The 23,308-nt window shown below is 41.8% G+C and overlaps 2 protein-coding genes across 14 annotated transcripts in view; one reads left to right on the top strand and one right to left on the bottom strand.

Annotated features, from left to right (window-relative positions):
- The window catches only part of SDCBP (syndecan binding protein), a 32,229-nt gene extending 14,164 nt beyond the window's left edge, over positions 1–18,065 (top strand). Inside the window, exons 2-9 of one of the 2 annotated variants that reach the window (XM_007113318.4) lie at positions 2,373–2,438; positions 6,923–7,004; positions 8,131–8,240; positions 11,155–11,313; positions 13,093–13,268; positions 14,646–14,817; positions 15,612–15,703; positions 16,964–18,065. In XM_007113318.4, the coding sequence (XP_007113380.1) occupies positions 2,388–2,438; positions 6,923–7,004; positions 8,131–8,240; positions 11,155–11,313; positions 13,093–13,268; positions 14,646–14,817; positions 15,612–15,703; positions 16,964–17,018 (897 nt within the window). In that variant the 5' untranslated portion in view covers positions 2,373–2,387 and the 3' untranslated portion in view covers positions 17,019–18,065. Of the gene's footprint in view, positions 1–2,372; positions 2,439–6,922; positions 7,005–8,130; positions 8,241–11,151; positions 11,314–13,092; positions 13,269–14,645; positions 14,818–15,611; positions 15,704–16,963 lie in introns of both variants that reach the window. The other variant, XM_007113317.4, reaches the window with a different exon arrangement.
- The window catches only part of NSMAF (neutral sphingomyelinase activation associated factor), a 68,732-nt gene continuing 58,699 nt past the window's right edge, over positions 13,276–23,308 (bottom strand). For 3 of the 12 annotated variants that reach the window (XM_028500215.2, XM_028500214.2, XM_024126977.3), the window contains 5 exons: positions 22,977–23,100; positions 21,968–22,051; positions 20,940–21,090; positions 20,391–20,493; positions 19,150–20,269 (listed from right to left, as the gene is read on the bottom strand). In XM_028500215.2, the coding sequence (XP_028356016.1) occupies positions 19,951–20,269; positions 20,391–20,493; positions 20,940–21,090; positions 21,968–22,051; positions 22,977–23,100 (781 nt within the window). In that variant the 3' untranslated portion in view covers positions 19,150–19,950. Of the gene's footprint in view, positions 14,176–15,710; positions 16,371–17,628; positions 20,270–20,390; positions 20,494–20,939; positions 21,091–21,967; positions 22,052–22,976; positions 23,101–23,308 lie in introns of those variants that run through there. The other 9 variants (XM_028500218.2, XM_028500217.2, XM_028500219.2 and 6 more) reach the window with 8 other exon arrangements.

Below are 23,308 nucleotides of genomic sequence, written 5' to 3'. Positions count from 1 at the left end.
AGCGGCTGGGCCCGTGACCCACGGCCGCTGAGCCTGCGCGTCCGGAGCCTGTGCTCCGCAACGGGAGAGGCCACGGCGGTGAGAGGCCCGCGTACCGCAAAAAAAAAAAAAAAAAAAAAACACTACAATGAGATGCTGCTTCATATACACTAGGATTGCTGTAATTAAAAAAACAGACGATAGCAAGTATGTACTATGCCGTTTTATGTAAGGGCCTTGAGCCTTCACAGATTCTTGTGTATGCAGGGGTGGGCAGCAGAGCTCTTAGAACCAGTGCCCTGCAGATGCCGAGGGACAACCACACTGGCCAAGATAGAGAGAAACTGGAACCCTCTCATGCGCTGGTGGGAATGTAAAGTGGTGCAGTCACTTCAGAAACCAGTTCAGTTCCTCAAAAAGTTAAAGAGTATGCCCATATAACCTGGCGGTTTTACTCTTAGCTGTATACCAAGACAATTAAGCATTATATGTTTACACACAAATTTAGGTATAAATGCTCATTAGCATTATTAGTAGCATTGTTCATAAGTCAGAAAGTGTAAAGCCACCCAAAGTGTCATCGACTGATACCCAGAAGTGTCATGTCCATACAATGGAATATTATTCAGCCATTAAAAAGGAGTGAGGTACTGGTACCTGCTACAGCATGAATGAACTTTGCAAGCATTATACTAAGTGAAAGAAACTAGACACAAAAGGCCACATGTCCTGTGATTCCGAGTTAAATGTCCAGAACAGGCAAATCAAGAGACAGAAAGTAGATTCATACTTGCTGGGAGCTGGAGGGATGGGAGAACGGGTGGGCATGGGGTTTCTTTCTGGGGTGATGGAAATGTTATAATATTAGACAATAGGGATGGTTGCACAGCTCAGAATGTACTAAAAACTGTCGAATTGTATACTTTAAAAGTGAATTTTGTGGTATGTGAAGTGTATCAATTTAAAAAAGAACTGTCATTTAGTATCCAAGTAGGAGACAGAAACCACATGGTAATTTGAACAGTGAAAATTTAGTGTACAGAATTTTTAACGATACCGTGATTGAAGAAACAGGGATTGGCCAGTGAGAAGTAAAGAGAACTTTAAAGAATACGGAAGAGCACATTTAATAAGTGTCTGCTCACCCCAGGGCTGAGATAGAGTGCCCCAGGATGAGCTGTCCTCTTCCTGTATCGGGATCCAGGCTTTGTTGGAGAGAGTGCATCCGTCACTCAATGGACGGTGAAGTTGCTGAGATACCAGACTTCCTGGATAAGTCTCCCTTCGGGGTGCTGCACCTTGGAACTCGCTGCAAGCCATAGGAAGGGTGCTAGGGAAAGCTACTCATGAGGGCTGCCTTGCTGGTGACACCATGCTGGGAATGTGCTCGACAGAGTATTGGGGACGGTTGGCTGCTGTGCACTCTGCAGGAGCTGGGTGCTTAGGCTGCTCCAAGCTGGCGCCTGGCTGGCGCCGTACACTGGAGCTTAGAAAAGAAAAAACCCTTTCTCCTGCAGTGTGCCTCCAGCTTCCTCTGCTGACAGAGCTCAGCATCTTGCCACCTGGCAGAAGAGCAGATAATTAGAGGGCCCATCTCCATTTCCACAGAGCAGCCAATTATGGGTGGATTTTGATTGGGAGGTAATAAATTGATGTCAAACCCTGTACCAATTTAGAATATATTCTGTTTTGTTGGGTTTAAAGGAAGTGTTCATCTCAAAACAGCTAAACAAAATTTTGGAGTGTATACCCCTGTAACTCTTTTAGAGAATTTTGTTTTAAATTACTACAAAAAGCACTTCATGGTCACTAAAAATCATTGAACAATATAGGAATGTTTAGAATATAAAAATGTTCCTCTTATCCCTCAGTCCCTTACTATCTATCTCATTCATTTCTCTTAAAGATAGAACTATTGTTAACAGTTGGTATATATTGTTTTTTACATATACATATTTATGTAATATGTGTATGTATATTCCTAATAATAGAGGTTTTATACATAGATAACACTTATGAGTTGTTGTAGATTTTTGTTAGAAGGACGTAATAATACTTGCTCAGTTGCCAGGCCCTTGTGTAAGCTAGATGAGTCACATAATCGTTCTCTTTGACTTTCTAAACTTCAGAAATGAAGGGGCTTTTTACTAAGGGAAGTTTAAGATCTGTAATGGATGTAGTTTGATCACAGAAGGGAGAGAGAGGTAGTTTGGCAACCGTTCATCAGCCAGCAGTTTTTAGTATAGCTACACGCTCATATTTTTCCATGTGTTTTGCAAATTAAATGTCTCTTGTGTTAAACATTTATACACGTTTATGTGTATGTTACTGGCTGCGTGTACTGTTTAAATTTCAATAAAATGTGAATCATAGAAATTTTTTTTTTTCTTTAGGAAAATCCTGCAAAAATGTCTCTGTACCCATCTCTTGAAGACCTGAAGGTAGACAAGGTGATTCAGGTATGTTTAAGTCCTTTAAGTACTTTTTTTTTTTTTTTTTCCATGTACTCTGCCATACTTTCTGGTTATAGGTGAAGTGAAGCAAGAAACTTAAATAGTGGATGTATTTGTCTGTTTTTACACTTTTTAAACTTTTCAATTTTTTCTAAAGTTTTTCTAACTAAAAAGTTAGAAAAGCTATAGAGATTCTTCATTTCACTGTAGATTAATGGGTACAGGTTATTTCTTTGAAATGGGACTTAAACTCTTCAAAGATAGCTTGGTTTTATAACTAAGGTTTAAATTAAATACATTTTTAAGTTGGTAAAATATACTCCAACTTCTTAGACGTTCATTGTCTTGTTTAAAATTCGTACGTTGTTCTTTTGGGTTTTCAGGTATTACCAGTCTTTAACATAATTGTCTTCTCTGAAGTTAAAAATCAGAAATAGGGAGGTACATGCTGCTTTAGGAAGAGTAGTAGTGTAAATGCACAATGAAAGTGTAGTGATTCGTTTCTTTTTAAATGTAAGGAGCAGTTTACTTGTTCCTGCTCTAAGTGGCTGTGTTAGTACAGTTTTTCTAATTTCATTAAGTCAGGAATTTTTGTATTCCTTTATGTAAGTATTAGGTTTGAAGATAGATGCTTCTGCTTAAGAAGAAAGTTTGCGATTGGGATCAATTCTTGCTGTTTTGTAAATTTTTATTTTTATTTTTAACTAGAGATAATTGTATTTAATGAACCCATCGTGTTTCCAGTTTACTTTCAACTTGTTCTCAAAGTCAGAATTTTTTCAGCTGTTATTTGTTCTTCTAATTTGACAAGATAAATTGAACTCCCTGTTATACTTCTTTATTCCTAAAATCTTTTTGATACGATAAATGTGATGGAATTCTTTCATTTTGAGTTGTTTAGTACTTCAAAGCTTCTTCCCCTAAAGATCATTTTACTTGAGGTCTTGACCTCAGTTTACTCTAAATGAGATTTACTTCTTAACAATTATTTAATGAACATAAAACGTTTATTGGAAACTTGTGAGAAGAATACAAGAATACAAGTGTTTTTTAGGCAAAATGTTGGCCCTTTTATGGTGAAAAAAAAAACAGCAAAAATAGTAACAAATGTGTAGCTGAAATTGTTAGCCATGTAGCAGTGATTGGATAAAAATGGGGGGAGATCATAAACACTTGTTTCCATCGTTGCCCCCGATGGATGTTGATGGGTGGCTTGTAAAATCTCTGACATCTGTTCAGCTGCAAAGGCTTTGATGCCGGACCACTTTAAGTGGACTGTTCGGTCATCTGTAATCTCTGTTTTTTTCTTTGGTATTTTGTCATTGTTTTTCTCATGGTTTTTATTTCCACAAAGTTCATCTGAACAGGCACTTTCTTTTTAAAAAGCTTTTATTTGAAATATTTACCCTTCAAGAATAACAGTTCAGCCTAAATTAATGTGATGTCAGAGCACTAAGTGATAGGATTTACAGATGGGTCTGAGAAAATGACTAATTTCCTTTTCGTCCTTTTTTGTTAGTTTTTATGGAATTGAACTTTAACCATAGTAGACTTTGAGCAGAGGTTTTTTATTTTGAAAGCAGCAGAAAGAGAAGGAAGTATTTGATACTGGCAAATGTTGGATTGGAAAATAAAGAGGGCTGCATTCTACATCAGGCTGACCTCTTTAAGGAGAAGCAAATTATATGGGTATTTCCATTAGAAGACTTTTTATGTCCTGAGCAGAAAGCTAGCTGCCTGGAGATGTAACAGCACGTAAGGAGGGGGACACATGGTTGTTAAATTCTCACTGGATTTAAAAAGATTCCTAACCCAGCCACCGCAGTCTGGGGCTGGTTTTGTTTTATTTTTTTTCTTCATTTTCTGTGGTAGGTGATACTTGGGTTTTTGTTTTTGAGATGCCTCTGTAAAGGTGGTATTCATTTTCTCATCTTCTGGCCTTTTATACCACGGCAAAACTAAATTGCAGCAGTGAACTGGCAGTTCATATTTTGTAAACTGTTTTTACAATAACCATTAGGCTTGTGGCTTTCAGTATCACACAGTCCCTGAACCTCCCTGTTCACTGTAAGTCTTTGACAGGAGCCTGTGGTTGCCACACCTGTGCAAAATAAGCTGGTAAGAAACCGTGATTTCATCAGTTTCCTGTCACAGGGAGCAGAGATTGACACTGGTGGCTCCACGAGCCTGGTGTCTCCACATGCTTTCTGTAATGGCAGCAACAACACGCTCTGGCATAACTGTGCGCTCCGTGGGGCAGCCCCTGCCTCCAGACACCATCCCCCTCCCACCCTTTTTTTAAAAATAGTTTGAGATTTCAAGTATGTGTGAAATGATGTGCTACATTTAACAGCTTATAGTCCTTAAGCCCTTATTGTACCATCTTTCTTTTGTTTTTAGTACAGAGTATATAGTAAGTAAATATATAACTTGGTTTGCAGAGAGCTTTTTTTTTTTTTTTTTTTTTTTTTTTGGCGGTACGCGGGCCTCTCACTGCTGTGGCCTCTCCCGTTGCGGAGCGCAGGCTCCGGACGCCCAGGCCCAGCGGCCACGGGTCCCGGGCCCCGCCGCTCCGCGGCACGTGGGATCCTCCCGGACCGGGGCGCGAACCCGTGTCCCCTGCATCGGCAGGCGGATTCTCAACCACTGCGCCACCAGGGAAGCCCCAGAGAGCTTTTTATATATGTTCTTACTTCAGTATTCCTTGGATGAGAACAATAGCAGTGAATGAAAGAACGAAAATAATAGATCAGTGTAAAAAAGGATCAACTTTTTTAAATTAGTAAATTCTATTTTTTCAGAGCAGTTTTTAGGTTCACAGCAAAATTGAATGGAAGGTAGTTTCCATGCCAGTGACCTCTCCCTACGCACCTCCCCCGGACTCCACCTACATACAGTGCCTGCCTTCCCCACTGCCGGCATCCCCGCCAGAACTGTGTATTGGTTACAGTTGATTAACCTGCCCTGACACAGGATTGCCACCCCAAGTCCAGAGTTACACTTGACGTTCACTCTTGAGGTTGTTCACTCTGTTGGTTTGGACAGATGTGTGGTGACATATGGCCGCTTGTAGTGTCATGTAGAATATTTTCACTGCCCTCACAGTCCTCTGTGCTCTGTCCCTTCCCCCCTCCTTTTCCAGAATGTCCTGTAGTTGGAATCACACAGTATGGAGCCTTTTCAGATTGGTGTCTTTTGCTTAGTGATATGCATTTACGATTCCTCCGTCTTTTCATGGCAAAGCTCACTTCTCTTTAGTGCTGAGCAGTTTGTTTTTTCTTAGAGATTAGCCACGAAGCAGTCCACTGGCTACTAGTTCCTTTTAGCTGATAGTTGGTGAAAGAATTTTCCTAATTCAGCATACTTTGAGTCTGTGGATATATTTAAAATTATAAAGATTTTCATGCTGCATTTTATTTCAATTTAGATTGTGACAAATTATGAAACAGTAAATATTAAAGAATGAGTCAATAACAAGCATATCAGAACATTTACAGTCCAGGAAGTGAAGTACCTTCAGTGGTTTTGTAGACTTTCCTTATTTAATTAATTAAGCTTCCATCTCTCCACGCATCTCTGGGACTACTCTTAGCATTAATTTCAGTGCTAGGTTGATATGTAGGTATAAACTTCATTACTTAATCGACGTATTTCTGACTAAGTAAAAAATGATATTAGAGATGGATCTTACAACTGACTGCCCACCAGTGACATGTGTCTATTTTAGAAAGTCAGATGTACCTGTAAAGGAAAAAGGAGTTCCTTCAGTGGAATACTTAAAACGACACAGGCTGCAAAGGCAGCCCTGGGAGGAGTTCCTGGCGTGCTCGCGCATGAGTCGTGCTGATAAGCGTGTGCACTGTCAAAGTTTGCGCAAGTTTGACGGTTATACATTACATTACTTTACCGTCATTCTTATGTCAGTGATACAGTATGTGTTTTGCATACTTTGTAATATTTATGTATTTAGTATAACATAACCCCTTCTCATACTTGCTAAAATGCAGATAAAGATGATTTCAGTGGGATATGCTAAAATAAATATAAGTAACTTAATAAATATTTAAATTTTTAGGTGTTTTTCTGATACATGACTTTTATATAAATACAGTTAAGCTTTTTTCATATGTAAATAAGGTACTTAGACTAATTAGCAAAAGAATAATGAAAATGTAATGTGTAACCTTCATTTTATAATGGATTTTGAAAATATTTGCAGTAGCACTGTGAAATATTGATTATATTATATGTAGAATGGTGCTAAGTCAAGTTTTATACGATAGTGTGAAATAGAACATGAAATACATTTTTGATTTGTGGGTTTCCTTTGAAAAATATATTGCTGAAAGTGTTTGAAATTAAAATTTCTTGAATAAAACTAAAGTGTTGTAGTTTCTTTTTGGAATTACTGGATTTAACTTATAAATTATATAAGAAGTTGAAGTGTCTGTACAGCGTTGGTGTTAGAAATTTCTTCTTTTCTTTTTCAGGCTCAAGCTGCCTTTTCTGTAAACCCCGCCGCCAACCCAGCAGTTGTGTCTGAAGCTTCTGCTCCCATCTCCCAAGATGGAAGTAGGTTATACTTTGGGTTCATTCTCCTTGAACAGAGATACTTGTTAAGCCTCCTTTTGCTGAAATAGGGAATCCAAGATTTTTCCTTTTTTTTTTTTTTTTTTTTAACATATACAGCATGAAATGGTGGCTTAAAGCTCTAATAGTAAGAAGAAAAAAAATGTTCATTTCAAAAAATAACCCTTTAATCAAGAAAGTGAACTGTGAATATGAAGGTGTGTTTTATGACTTAATGAAAATTAAGTTAAATGGAACTCGCTGGCTGAACTGTCCTCTGTCTTTGCAGGGCTCGGGGGTTGGTAGAGTTGAAATTTCCAACCACCTCCTTTTGAGGGAACTTCCCAAATCCTGGAATCTCTCCCTGGGTTCCATATGCTTCTTCCTGGTCCCTTTTCTTTCTAAGTTCATAGGGATTCAGGACAGAACCCTTAAATAACATGACTTAAGGTACAAAAGGAGTGTTAAATGGGTTTTTATGGCCTGTTATCTTATAACATTGTTTCTTTTAGAAAATGCATTTTAAGTCACAGAGCATGTCAAAAAGAGCTTTTGGAAATAGTACCTGACTTTACTACTCAGTTAAATACTGTTAGTATTGAAATGTACTGTTTCCAAGATTTCATTGGTATGTGGTTAACATTCTTAAAATGATACGACACTAAATAAATTTACAAGCTTTCAGTTTGTTTTTTTTGTAGTTCAGAAGAATCATTTCATAGCTGTGTTTACTGAATGAATTTAAAAAGTAGCTGACTGGACAGTGTACATTTTGGTCAGTTGTCCTTAAGTGGAGAATCAGTGGTATGTTTACAAAATTCCTAATCAAATAGGTTTAAGAAAAAGGAAAGGCAAGGTAATTTGGAAAAATGATTTCTACTCTTGTATTGTGAAATCTGAGGTGTCAGTTCAAATGTCTTATTTTACTTTCATCTTTAACTTTTTTATATTTTCCATTTCTAATTGTCATTACAGAGAGAGTGGGATTTTCCAAATTGCTAATTTAAATCCATCTTAGATTTTATAAGTTAAATGTAACTTTTTTAACACAAGTAAAAGTCCATAATAACAACAGTTTTTGAATATTCTACCAATGTTTTTTCTTTATTCATTTATTCGTTTATATTAGATCTCTATCCTAAACTGTATCCGGAGCTCTCTCAGTACATGGGCCTGAGTTTAAATGAAGAAGAAATATGTGCAAATATGGCCATGGTCCCTGGAGCACCAAGTCAGGGGGTATGTATAGTGTGATTTTGAATTATATAAAATCATACTTGACACATAGATACAAGCTAACTCGTTTTTGTGGCTAACGCACAAATTTATAACTTTAGCATTGACCGCTTCTCAGGAATTTTAGATTGCCTTCTGGATATCACTTTTTGCGTAATCTACTTATGTGCTATGACCACTTTTCTAATTTATTAGGAGTTAAAGATTCACATGCCTCTGACTGGTCCATTCTCCTTCATCCTCTGCATTTAGGCAGTTAAAGACCTAGTGATTCTGTTTCTACTGTGTTTCTTCTATTCGTGTAATCCATTCCAGTCCTGGTATAACCCTGTTCAGGGTTTCTGTACTTGTAACCTAGATTATTATAGTAGTCTCTGTCTTTTCCTCTAGTAACTTCTTATATCAAACAGTACTCGGCTGCTGCTAGACTCATCTTTCTGAAATATAGGTCTGTCATACCTTCTTTTTGCTCATAATCTTCTAACATTAAGTCTAAAGTTCCTTGTAATTAGACACCAAATTCTCGGCTTAAATATAGTGTATCTCAGTCTTTTGTTAAGATTATTGTGATAAGACCATAGTACTTTATAGCACTTGTCATAATTATAGGTAAATGCTTAACTTCATGAAGATGGGGTCCATGTCTGTGTTGTTACCATGACCCCAGTGCTTAACACAGTACCTGGCTTTTATTTATTCACCAAATATTTATTAAAAACTTACATCAGTCAGGACAGTTGGGACAATAGAAACCACACTAGGTTTTTCAACAGAGATAACTTAAGAAATCAGACAGACAGGTTGAAGAATTTAAAAAAGCGAAAGTGGAGCACAGATGTAATTGCAGAAAGTAGCTGCTTCTCCTAGGACTGCGGCGCTACACAGGGTGGAGGTTGGAATTATCAGAGCTGACAAGCGTGGTGCAAGAGCCCCGTGACCTGGGCCTCGGAGTGGGGGACCCTGGCTGTGGGTACTGGTGCTTCTGAGGGGTTGTGCCAGGGAGGCTGGTCCTGGGAGTGTCAGGAAAATCTGGAGAATGGAATCAACTGCTGTCAACAGCGTTAAGGGCTAGACCCAGGCAGTGCTGCCAGGAGCAGGGGGCAGGCAGGAGGAACGAGACACTTGCCCTCTTCCGCGTGTGCTGGGTGCTAACCAGAAACACCTGACAGAGGAGTATGTCATTTGCACGGTCAGGTCCCAGCCTCACCATCTAGGGTGGGTTTGGAGCTGACAGCAGCTTATACCTGGTGCTGCCTGCTCCTCTGACCATTCGGTATATCCACACACTTCCTGATAGTTTCCCCTTAAAAGATGCAGTTCTTCCTAAGAGTGAGGTTTAGCAAATATTTTCTATTAAGGGAACCATGGTAAGTATTTTAGGCTTTGCTAGCCACATATGTCAGTACAGACAGAGAACTCGAAGGCCTTCAGGCAGAAGTGGACTTGGCAGACCTGAGAGACAAGGCCTAGGTGATGGGCAGACAAGGCAGAACATGGTAGCAGATGGCATTGGAGGGGTTGGCACTGGAAGGGTAGTCAGGGCCAGGTGGTCTGCAGCCTCGTAGACCATGGTAAGGGATTGGGCTCTGAGTTGTGGGAGTGACATAATCTGATTTATTTTAAAAAGGTTTCTGTGCTTGCTGCGTGGCGAATGAATAGAGGGCAAGATGGAAGCAGGGAGACTGTCTGGAAGGTTATTGTAGCTGCCCTTGGCAGGAGGGGGCAGAGGTCACGTAGTGTTGATCATGCGGTCTTAGTAAGAACACTAGGCAAGTGCTTAACAGAACTTGCTGGAAAGAATGAAGCTTTCTTTTCCAAAAGTAAAGCCACTCGAAAGCTGCTCCTTTTTTTGTCCTATATTCCAGCTAAACTAAATAATTCATTTGCTTCTTTTTCCTTTTTCTATCCTATTACCTAATTTTCCTGTGCTCTTATAGCTGTAATCATTGACTTTTTGTAATTCTTCAAAAGTTATATTTTCTGGTATTGTGTTCTAATTTGTAGTATAGCTCTGTGTGTGTGTTTCTCCGATAGACCATCAACTTTAGACTATGAATTACCATGAATTCTGAAGGAAAACATTTGCAGTCCGTGGATTGTGTGTAACTCAGCTTCCTCTTTCCCCATCATTGCTGCTCTGAGCATCACAGTTATTAGGTCGATCAGAGCTTTTTAGGACAGATTCCAGTTAAGAAGCCTTGGTAATAAATAAGCTCTTCCCTCACTGTCTCTGGTAGAGGAAAGGGTCCCCTTAAAACAATAAACCGATTTTGGTCAAGAAAACTTGAAAAAAATGAGGAACTTGAAACAGTGGTACCTGACAGAGTCCCTAGTATAGCTATTCCAGGGCTGTCGGGTGTGTCTGTACAGCTGGTTAAGGCACAGATGTTTATCACTGTGCAAGGGGACAAGAAACAGCACGTGACTGTCGTGTGTGTGTCAGCACCCGTGTAGCACGCACCTGTGATCCTCACAGTGGAGCTGTGAGGTCGGCTTTCCCCTTTTATAGAAACTCTGAAAGCGTAAGCAGATCGTTGAAGATCAGGCCATATAAAAGAACCCTCTGGAAAATGCTGAGTGCATTTCAAAAGTATGATATGGCCTTTGTAACGTTCAAGGATAATATATTTGAGTTGAAAACAAGCCAAAGTACACATGAAATAAATGCCAGTGAGTTCATGAGGCAGCAGACAGACAGAGTCTCTTGGAGACATACATGTGGGAATAAGTTACCTGGAGAATTAGTTTAAAAAAAAAAAAAGTCATTTTTGCAAAACATCAAATTTTATCTGAAGGAAGTAATTTTCAGATTATATTTTGGGAAACCACAACTGACTATATTCAAGTAAATTATTTTAGATTTTTTCGGGGAGAATGTTTCTAAATATTGACAGGTTGTGTATGTTTCTGTCAGCAGTTGGTAGCAAGAGCTTCCAGTATGAACTATATGGTGGCTCCTGTAACTGGTAATGATACTGGAATCCGCAGAGCAGAAATTAAGCAAGGGATTCGGGAGGTCATTCTGTGTAAGGATCAAGATGGAAAAATTGGGCTCAGGCTTAAATCCATAGATAATGTAAGTATTTTTTACTCTTTATTTGAATTTGTCTAAATAGTTATTAGGTGATCAACGTTAGAATAATTTAAAATGTAGATGCTTTAATTAATTCTAATGGTGCTCTGTGATCGAGACTATTTTAAATCTGACTTTCCACTTGGAGATGCCTCCCTGTTCTGAAGAGGCAGTTGGGACATCCAGCATTACCTTGAATGAAATGTTTTTTTTCTTTTTTGAGTCCTTTTCTTGGAATAAAGTTGACTAGTCTGCGTGTCAACATAACATAGCTTATGCAAGTAGAATCCTGGCACTGAAATAGGGCAGCACACGTGGAAGTTAAGGGAAGACTGACCACTGGGAGTCCGTGGTGTTACGATGTGTGTTTTTAAACTAAATGAAGATCATAGAACTTGTTGGGATGTGGTTTTACAGGTTTGTTATTTCCATCCTTCGGTTTGGGTTTAATGAGGCATTTTCTAGGCAACAGTGCCTTTCAGAAATACTTTAGAGTTACTTTGGCCTCTCACCTTACCAGACCGAAGAAATTAAACCCGGTTGGTTACCCAGAGGAAGCATTTAGGAGTGTTGCGAATGAGCCAAGTCTTGACCCCGACGTGTGGGTTTACGCATTATTTTTTTATTTATTGGGTTCCTTTTCAGTCTTCGGTCGTGTTAGCTCAGTGTGACCACCTTGGCACAGAGAAAAGGATGGTGTGGCCCGTGGCGGAAGGTGGCTGAGGGCTTTGTGTCTGTCTTTGCACACTCGTGGCCTGTGCAAGACACATGAGCGTGCTGCTCTGGGAAGCTCGGACTTCTCTGCCCTCCCTTCCTGTTCGGTGAATAGAGTACAGTGCCGCCCCTTCCTCTGTCCTAAAGAAGGAGACCACACTCTTCACAGCCCGTCCCCATAGCAGTTATCCCTGCAGTGGGTTTGTCCACTTGGCTGAAGCTCGTTGTTGCAGCCACGTTGCTGGGTGCCGCCTAGTTTTCAGGCACTGCCCTGAAGTGTAAGACTATGCGACATCAGGTCTGACCCAGCTTAAGATGGGAGAACGGGTCTAGCCTTGTAAATGCTTTCATATTGATGTTTACCGTGCTTCCTTTTCCCTCACGCTTACTTATTTATATTGTGTTCAACATCTGAGATTGAGAGTTTACATAAGTAAAAGTGTCCCTGTGGGTTTAGTTCTCAGTTAACTGTACTTGAGTGTTCTGTATTTACTTCATAGCAGATTCTTTTAAGGACTAGAACGGTATTGAATGTGCCCACCTTTTTAGGCTGTTAAATCTAATCGTAGTGATTATGCATATTATTTAGCAAGTGGGTAAAGGAATTCTTCAGCTCAAAAGGTAGAGTTCTGACCTTAGACTATCATTTTTTAAACTGTAAGAGAGATCACACAACTTGTAACACTTTACTCCCTTTCCCCCTAAATAATGATCAGGTGCTAATACCTGTTTGGTATTTAACTCATAGAAGCTTACATTTATTATAGTAATCTGACTTTATTTTCCTTAGTCTTTTTATTCCAAGATGGAGGGGGTGATGGAGGTTGGTCGGGTGGGTCATGATTTGAGGTAGAAATTACCACTGAGATCTCACTTTTTTACCTATTTCTTAGGGTACTGCCTTGATAAAATTTTCAATTTCTTTCTTGGGGATAATGACACATACTCATGTAACTCTTTTTTTTTTTTTTTTTAATAGGGTAGATTCCTAACCAGTTGGTTCCTAATTTTCCAGCATTTTAAAACATGTAACGGTGGTAAATGACCAGTGATTTTCCTGTTCTCTAGGGTGTATTTGTTCAGCTAGTCCAGGCAAATTCTCCGTCCTCGCTGGTTGGTCTGCGATTCGGGGACCAGGTGCTCCAGATCAACGGGGAGAACTGTGCTGGCTGGAGCTCCGACCGAGCGCACAAGGTGCTCAAGCAGGCTTTTGGAGAGAAGATTACTATGACCATTCGTGACAGGTGAGCTGACTAAACAGTTCACGGGGAAACTCGAGACTAGTTTGCCTTTTCTTGGGCTTTTAAGAGTCTGTGAATATAATATTTTGTTGCAGAAAATGATCAGATGTTATTGATTAGCCTTATACTCTTGCAGTTGTGCAGTGCAGATTTTTCTTACATAGTTTGACTTTTTAAAAATAGCATTCTGGTTGAGCATACTCTATTTCAGAGCTTACGGGAATTTGTCCTCGAAGAAGTTACTTTCCTTTCTTAATCTGTTTCTCTAGAAAATAGGAAAGGATAGAAAGGTAAACTAAGCAGCAGGCGTCTCAGCCTTGCTTTCCGGTTTCCTGCTCAGGGTAGACACGGGGTGCAGGGCCCCTGCAGAACTCCACGGGGTCTGCGGGTTCAGAAAACCCAATCTGGCCTTTTGGGTGGATGAGGCTCTAGTTGTCAGGTGGGAGGAGGGAACGCTTTCTTTAGCTTGTTTATTTATAATGGAAACATTCAGCACATGTACCGAGGGCTAGGATCCTCCCCGGCCACATGGGCGTTGAGGGCGGACCTGTATCACATTGTTAGCTTTGGGGGGTTTTATTCGTCGTAGTTCAACTTGTTTTATCAACCTGTGTGTTTCCATTTCTCACACATGGTAGGTGTTGAGTAAACATTTTGTAGACGAATGCCACCTTTGCTTTACATCTAAGGAAAATTTCAAAAAGTAACTTGGACTAACACGCAGACACGACTGTTGTGAAGTTTATAACGTGCGGTTCGTATTTTGTCATGAAACGTGGCAGCAGAGTTGCAGATGCGGCTGGCGGGCGGCTGGCGGGCGGCTGGCGCTCGCAAGCCCACGGCCGTCTTTCTGAACCGCCTTTCTCCTAAGGGGCTGGGGAGCTTCCGTCTCGCCGCTTCTGTGGTTCTTCTAAAACAGAGCAAAAATATCTTGTATAAAGTTTTCAAAATCAAGATGTGAGAAATATTTTAAAGGTTCTAAACAAAATAAGTGTTTCCTAAGAAAAATTAAGCTCCAGGAAATACTAGGAAGTTAAGAAAGATAAAAGTTCATTTTTAAGACTGATTTTTGTTCAAACCTATTTTCATGTTAAATTACAGTGAGGACTGTAATCTCAAGGAAAGAGCATATTGATAAACTGCATGAAGCGTTAAGTCTTTGATGCTTATAAGAAGGTAATCGTAAATTAGGCAAACCATAGTGGAATTTCTTAAAAAGTCATCTTTTGCACTAAGATGTACAAAATCCGTGCCATACATACTAAGTAGCCCTTATTGGAAGCGGTTTATTGTAACAAAGTTTCCAGTATGTCAGAATGGAAATCCGTGAAAACGCTTACTTTGGAATTAAAGTTTTAATTGAAGCCATTATGTTTACAGGCCCTTTGAACGGACAGTTACCATGCATAAGGACAGTACTGGACATGTTGGCTTTGTCTTTAAAAATGGAAACATCACATCCATAGTGCAAGACAGTTCTGCAGCTAGAAACGGTCTTCTCACGGAACACAACATCTGTGAGGTCAACGGACAGAACGTCATTGGACTGAAGGTCAGGGGTGGAACGTAGGCCTCATTCTGCTCTTTTCTTTCAGCAAAGCGTCTTTCATTCGTCTGTTTCACTGGTGCTGTTATTGACCGAAACGGAGGGGTTCAGTGGGGGCCGGGCTCACAGGCTGGCCGGGCTCGGGCCGGGCTCTGGCCGGGCTCGGGCCGGGCTCGCAGGCTGGGGCTCCCACCTGGAATTGTGGCTTGTGTAGCTGGGGGGCTAGGCTAGGTCTCTGAAGCCCCTCGACCTAGAACTGTGGAGACCTGAGCGTCGAAGGTTTTGAGGACACTCTGGCTGAATGATGGCTTTTTTCACTCCAGCAGTTGTAGGAGGTGTGTAATAGCTGGTGTTCAGATTAGTACTTCATTCTTATGGTTTATTCCCTCCACATATTCCTAAATCGAACTGTTTTGAGGTCTAAAGGTTTTCATTAAGGCCTGCTCGTTTCATTAACCTGGGTTAAGAATACACAGCCGAAGGGCTGTGGTAATATTGTGTATGGGGACAACGGTTTAATCGTAAGTGATGAAAAGAATGACTTGTTGGCTAATATTTTCAACTCGGTTTACTTAACAGTTTTGTTACCACTGATGAAATTGTGATTCTGTTGAATTAAAACTTGGTAAAGAAACTAGAAAAACTATAAATACCAAGGGTCAGGACTTTGGAGACGTTAGCAAAACCTGAAGGGACATATATATATATATATATATTTTTTTTTTTTTAACCAAGAATAACTTAGTTTTATATGTATTTAATAAAGCCTCAGTAGAATTTTCATTGTGTGTTTTCAACAGGACTCTCAAATCGCAGACATACTGGCAACAGCTGGGAATGTAGTTACTATTACAATCATGCCTGCTTTTATATTTGAACATATTATTAAACGGTAAGTAGACAAATTCTTCAACCTGATGCTACGTTCATGTGACTTCAGAGAAGCACTGTGTGTTTCTTGTAATTCTCAAACCTTTGGGTTTTTTTTACCTAACGGATGACATTGGCATTATCTATAAAAATCAGAGGAGTTGATTGGCAAGGATGACCCCTCACAAATTCCCAAGTATGGAATAAAATCCACTTCCTAAATTTTGATGTTTCCTAGTAGAAGGTACACAGCAGCGGCGGGCAGGCTCTCATCTCCGTTCTCAGGGGAGTCGCAGTTGTGGTCTTGCCTGCCTCTGTCCGCCTCCTCCGCTCGGCAGACACCTACGTGTGGGTCATGAAGAATTCTTACATGTGGGGTGTTGGAGGAACAGTCTTTTTTTTTTTGTTTGGACTGCTGTTGGGTCTTCGTTGCTGCGCGCGGGCTTCTCATTGCGGTGGCTTCTCGTTGCAGAGCACGGGCTCTAGGCGCGCAGGCTCAGTTGCTCGGGGGCATGTGGGATCTTCCCGGACCAGGGCTCAAACCCGTGTCCCTGCACTTGCAGGCGGATCCTTAACCCCTGTGCCACCGGGGAAGCCCTGGGGGCATAGTCTTGATTCCCGGGAGCATCTCAGGAGGCGGCAAAGCGTCTGGGGTGTGCTATCCGTCCTCAGGAACGGGGACTGGAAAGCTGAGGAGGGAGAACAGAAAGGGGGCGGCCAGGGCTATCTGCCCAGCAGCTTTTTACACCCTGGCTTGGCTGAGCCAGCGTAGAATTCTTCTTTCAGAATCTTCCTTGCATGTGGAAATAGAATTTAAAATATTAAAAACATACCACGTGTAATGAAGTTTGTTTCAGCTTCTGGGTGTAGAATGCAGCTAGATGCTCTTGGGGCCTTGGCGGGGAGAGTTGTCGGGACCGATCCTGCAAGAGCTCACTTTTCTTAAACCAGTAATAGCTCCCGCCCGCCTCCCGCCAACAATAGTGGCATTGTTGTTTTCTATCTTTCTTTTTAACCATCCAGCCTTCATATACAAAGATACAAGGACTTTTCTGTATCTTATCTAACTTTACTAGCCAGGATGCAGATAGCTTTTCACACTGGGTATTTTGCAAACAACTAGATTACCTGAGACCCTTAGATCTGAACTCATTAAAAAAAAAAAAAAAAAAAAAAAACAACCTTCCCCCGCATTCCCCCTTGACGGTAACAGGGCTGAGTTTGGATTGGAGTTTCCTGGGCACCCAAACGTCAGTATTTAATAAAAGTGACTCTCTTGTAGGATGGCACCAAGCATTATGAAAAGCTTGATGGATCACACCATTCCTGAGGTTTAGAAGTCACGGCACAGTGGAAACGTCACTGAAGTTCTCCCGTTTACGTCTCCGGCAACTTACCTTTATATTATGCACATGAAGCTTTCTAGGAGCCAGCAAGCATATGCTGCATGAGGACCTTCCTGTCTTACAGTAGGGCTGGGAATCTTACTGTTTGATCTGACATCTTGTTCAGACTTCAAGATAGTTGTAGCCTTATCCTGATTTTACAGTTGAAAGACTTACTTTCGTAGACTAGTGTCTTTACTGGAAACCCGATGCTTTTTACAACCCGTGTCATTAGGATGACTGATAACAGGCTCAGTCACCTTCAGTCCTGGGTATCAGGTAGTGCTGTTCGTATCACTTTAGTTCTATGGTATATGTGCATTTTTACTGTTACCATAGTCCATTTAGAATGATTTTTTTCTTTCAGTTCTGTTTGTATAAAACACCAATTAAGTAACGCTGGTTTCATTCCACGTAAGCATTATTGTACAGTGTACGTAGGCTGCAAGAGACTGTATTGACTATCATCATTACATTTTAACTACCTTTACTTAATATGCTTGGACTGTCGCCTTAACAAACAACGTTAAGCATCTAGAATAAAAGCCAAACTCTTGCTGCCTCTCTAAAACCCCAAATGCAGTTAGTTCTGTTAAACTGAAATGGACGCCAGCCCAGAGCAGTGTAAGGGTACATAGTGAGGAATAGCACAGCTGCTTAGCTGCCTTTGAGATTTTCTAGTCCTTGTGTAATGGAAGCTTTCCCTCTAAAAGTTACTGGTCTCACTTTCTGAGAAATGAATCACTATATATATTTAATGTAAAAATTCTTGTACTAAATAAGATAAACTGACTTCTTTTTCATGTGTAGATTAAGTGGGATAATAGCTGCTTTGGGATGTCGTAGAACGCTATCCTGGTAATTTGTTCCATTTCCTGACCCCTCCCTGCAAACAGAATGACAGTGACACTTCATCCTGATTTGTTTTTCCTCCTCCTCGGTTTATGCCTATTCTATTTTAATTGAAAATGTATAAATAAAGTTAGATTTTAGTCTGTCTGTCATTGCATCATTGGAAACATTAGGCCTGGGGGAGAGTCATCTCCCAGAGCCGCCGACACCCGGGAGCCTGAGGAAAGCCCCTCCGTACCGAGAGGGCCTGAGGGGCGGGAGAAGTGCTTACGGCTGAGCAGCGGGGCCTCACGGAGCCTGTGGCCTCTCCCCTGGAGGCGCCCAGGCCGAGTCCTAGTTAACATTCACGCTACACCAGGGTTTTTAAACAGTGTAGAAAAATCTTACATCGCATACTTCCTGGGGTGCAGAGGTCGTCGGTGCTACTGCTTCACAGCTTACCTCGTGTGGAGTTCAGAAAAGCCAAGCAAGGCACGTTGCTCAGTTTGATTCTCTACCTCGTTACCTGGACTTCGGTCTGCAGATAGTTACACAAGTTTAGGATGATGGTCACGATACTCAGTATGGTCTTCTAGAAGGATCAGTGCTTGAAGCACCCACTACTTTGTTAGTAAATCATTTAAATGAGAAAAGGAAAACTGCTTTCATTACAGAAAAATATTTTTAATGTCATAGAAAAGATGAGCATTTAATAACTATAATGAAATAAACCGTTCCCATACACAGTAAAGTGTTATAAGAACTGCTAATCCTTCCCCAGGTTCTTGGAATCTGGGGACAGTCGGTTATAGAAAGTAACCACTCCATGGAAACACACATCCCAAAACCCAGTAGGCAGCAACTGTGTCGATTATTAGGAAGACATAATAGAGTGACTGGGCAGCAGAGGATACTACATTTTCTCGGAAAGTCCTTAAATTGTTCAGTGCTTTTGGGACGTTTCCGCAGCTGGTGTAGCATCTCTTAGCTACGCTCTTTGCCACCCAAACCATCGTCATCCTGGGGTGACCGCCTGCCTTACAGATGTTAACGTTTTCCTCCCCAGTACTGCCACATCTTCATCTGCCTTAGAGGATGACAGCTAATGGCTTTCAGTGACGTCACCATGATTTATAAAGTTTAAAACCAAAGTTCTCACGTGGTAAGACTTCTCATTACTATAATTGCACATTCACCAGTTCATTTAAAAGTTTGGTTTAAAAATGCATTACATAGAGTTCAGTAATATTCGAGGAAAAGGCACTTAATACTGCAATTTCCAGAACATAATTTGTCTGTCTTCCCCTCCCGTGATGACACCGCTACACTGTTCGTTCATCCACATACACGTCACGGCACCTGCGAGAAGAGACGTGTGGTTAAGGGGTGAGCGGAGCAGGAGGTACCACGTGGTCTCGTCCTGTGATACAGTCTGCATGAACTCAGAATACTCAGTACAAGGAACTTGGGAGGAATAAGAAACGCTTTGAATGTAAAGCTAAAGCAACTGGGAATTGCAGAACAGAATACAAATATTATATACACCTGTGACAAAAGTCAGGCAGCAGAGAGAAGTAGGGAATTGGTGTGAGTTTGCCGGTTTACTTCCGTTTCTGTCAGGAGTCAAAGTGTTATTTAGAGCTTGTGAGCTGGGGAAGGAAGGCATAGACAAGTCACTTGATGTTACAAAGGAATAACCACACACCACAGTGACAGAGGGAAGAGTGAAGGTGGGCAGGCAGTAGATAGTTATGTAACCAGAGCCAGTACAAGAAGTCACCGTCAGTCCTCCAAGTGCTCGAGAGGAGAGGAAGACGCGCAAACGCAAGCAGAGTGAAAAACCAGCGGGCGGCACGGCGACGCACACAGCGGCGCAGCCTTCGGTAATGCGCGACGTCTCCAGCGCCCAGCTGCAGTCTTCCCGGGAGCGGGGCTGGGGGAGGAAGACTTCATTTCCACTGTCATTCATTACTTTTGTACTGTTTCCATTACTTTTGTATTGTTTCTTTCTACCGTGTGCACGTATTAAATGCACACAGCTTTTACTTGGCTTCTAATTCTCCATGTGGAAGTTAAAACTTCCATTCTGGAGTCGAACGTCTCTCAACCCAAGAGATAGATGCAGGTGGCCTGGCCAGCCAGGATCTGGAGGGGAACGTCCACGGCCCAGAGGACACACGGGGAGTTCTCTGCTTGAGAAGGGCACGTCCGCTGGTGGGAAAAGCAGGTTTGGTGGAGTCAGGTCAGCGGCAGACAGCTTACCTGTGTGGCCCTGGATTCTCTCCCTGATCTTCCCCCCGAGGAGGTCCCAGACAAGCAGCTCACCAGACTGACTCCCGGCCAAAACCGAATTTCCATCCCAGAGAAAGCACCTGCAAGAAGGATTCAGAAATCATCCTTTCATCGTTGGTCATGAAGGAAGGGCCGAAGCAGGCCCCGCGCCGTGAGCCTGTCCAGAAATGTCTTCACCACGAGTAACTCGAGAAAGTGCACCTCTGGGGCTCGTCCGAAGTCATAGAAGACATGAGCATTCCCGTCTGCACATCGACGACATTTAGGCAGCCGTCTTCTCCTGCGCTGAGCACGTGGCGACTGTCTGTAACACGAGGCGGAACGTGGACGTGGTTACAAGCTTCAGAAGTGTGGTTCAGATTAATCTGAGATTTTACTTCTGAATCCAGGGGCCAAATGTTCGCTTGAGCTACAGCTACGTGTTGTATTTAACCAATGATGACTAGCCTCTCCCTGAAACGCTTCTGTTTTTAAGACACTGGGCTGATGACCCTTTGGTGTGAATTCATTTACACCTTATAAATTAATTTCTCCGGTGAGGTGAGGAATTGAGAACAGTACCTGATCCTGCTTTTCTAATAGATACAAATACCACACATACTGTATTTTACCACGAAGCAGCCTTACCCGTAGGCAAAACCTCTTTCATCAGCAAACAGTGCTTTTCTTTTTATATTATCACTATATATTTCACAATAATAATTCCAGTTCCCCTGGTGTTATCTGTATTAAAATGGCTAATACTACTACCTGGGCTGAAAGCAGTATCACATACGGTCCCTGAGTGACATGGAATCTGGTGCAGTATGGCGGCTGCAGTGAGGTCCCAAATAGTCACTGTGCCTTCTTTGGTGCCTGAAACCAACAGTGTGCTTGCAGCGTTTAAACTGATTGTATCGACCTAGAGAAGAAAACAGACGGTACTGCATTTAGGATCATGGTCATTCAGCTGTGTTTCCCCAGCCCATTCTTTCAGCACCACCTACTGAGTGATAATTCACTTAAAAGTGAAATTCTTCATATGCCAGTGAATACAATGAAGTATTGCTGGGGTAAATGTAACACTGTTTTAAAAAGAGCCTAACATTGACAGTCTCAGAATGATAACTCCATGAGTAATAAGTGGTAGCAGGGTGCCAGGCTGCCCGAAGCACAGCGGCTCCACGATGATCTGGGGAGGTGGGGATCTCCCAGGGTTATACTCGCGTGCCCTTCTTGAACTACATAGTAAATAATATGTCTCAACCCGTCAGTCTGCTGACCATGCAGATTAGGCACCAGTTCACAACCTCAAAGGAAAGGCGGTACCGCAGGCCACGGCAGGAGATGCAGCCGTGACCTCGTGGAGACGGAGCGAGCGAAGAGGACGCGGTGCCAGCCTTGTTCTGCGCCCGCTGCACGCACCATGCAGACAGGTCAGTGTCCTCGCCCTAGACAGAGGGCCCCCTTTCCACCCTTGGTGTCAGAAAACACATCTAGTTGCCCAGATAGTGTGAGGATCCCAGGTATTCAACGTCGTGCTCAGACACTGGTCTTTTGGAAGTCTAGCTGGACGGTAGCTAATTCTCAAAGAAACAGCAAACTGGAGGAAAAAAGACAAAGACGACTTGGAAGCCCAAAGAGTCAGCTCCAAGAAAAGAGCTGAGAGTTTGCCTGTGCTCTCCTCCGATGAGCAAAATAAGCAAAGCAAAAGATCTTAAACACAAGTGAAGCCAAGAACCACCACCACCCCGGACAGTTCAGCTGGGCTCCCGTGCAGCTCTGTTGCCGGTACTCACGCCGACATCGTGCTCCAGCTCGGCCAGCAGGTCAAACTGGTGTCTCCTGGAGCCTGGCATCTCTGCAGGAACCCCGGACCACACCTAGGACGGGACCCATTGCAGAAGGTAGTTGCAAACACTATAAAAGCATTTCTAACACGTGCAGGAAAAACTCTCCTGACTGACCAACTCCCCAGCTGCCAACAAAATGAAATGTCACGCGGCTCGGTCCCTTTGCCACATGCCTGAGCTTTTATTCCCACCACCACGTGCTTCCCGAGAGTCCGCTGCACCCGCGTCTGCTTCCATCTCTTGCACTTGCTGCCGTGACTTAAGTATTGTGTGAACTAAAGAAATCAGAGTGCGGAAGTGTTGTGTCTATTAAGGATTTGAGAAAACTCAACAAGGCAAGTCACCAAAATTTACTGAAATCACACGTAGGCAAGAAAACTTACCTACAAGAATGCCCCCCCTCAGGGGCAGGGGCACAGAAATGATGAAAACCTCTTGAAGGAATTCTAATGGTTTTAGGTTCTTGCTGTTTATATAAATGCAAATTGGAAACCAGAGGATGACTACTGCTGTGGTTTATGCAATAAAGTTGTGCAGAATTCCGAAGAAAAGGCCAAGTATGGTCCTACGTCAGTAATGGTGAAGGAATGTGTGTTTCTGTGTTCTGACTTTAAATACAATGTCTTGCCTTTCAGTGATTCTCCACTTTAACTTGATATTTACTGATCAACTGCTAGATCCGTAGCTGCGTGAGGTAAGAGGGGTGCTGTATGTTTCCCTCTTAAGTCCGCTGTCTAATGAACCACCCAACCCCCAGTGGAACACACAGGACAAACTCAGGAAAACGTCCTCATATTAAGACGTGCACACACTAAACAAACACAGGCAATAACCTTCCACATCCGTACATATCACACTTGGTGAAAAAGTGACTGAACACATCAACAGCAGGGAGCGGAATGGCTTATAATATTTGTATTATCCAAACATTTTAATTTAGAAATTGTATATAAACCTTCACAGTAGAGTCCCATGACGCAGAATACAGCCTGTTGTCATGCCAGCAGATCTTACTAACAGCATCATCATGTCCCATTAATGTGTCTTGGCGTCTTCCAAATGCAATGGAATAAAAATAGCTAACATAAAAGATAATGAGAACTATTAAGACAGCATTCCAGCTGAATGTTAAGACACTTAAATACATTTTCAAGAAACTTTAGATCATTTAATTCTATACTTATTAAGGCCCACTGGAATTACAACTTAACTTGTTCTCATGTTCTTAAACCAAATACTCAAAATGTGAATTTTTTTTTTTTTTTTTTTTTTTTTTTTGCGGTACGC

The sequence above is a fragment of the Physeter macrocephalus genome, chromosome 15 (assembly GCF_002837175.3).
Source record: "Physeter macrocephalus isolate SW-GA chromosome 15, ASM283717v5, whole genome shotgun sequence".
Lineage (NCBI taxonomy): Eukaryota > Metazoa > Chordata > Mammalia > Artiodactyla > Physeteridae > Physeter > Physeter macrocephalus.
The sequence above is the reverse complement of the archived record's forward strand: the minus strand, read 5'-3'. Positions and strand labels throughout refer to the sequence as shown.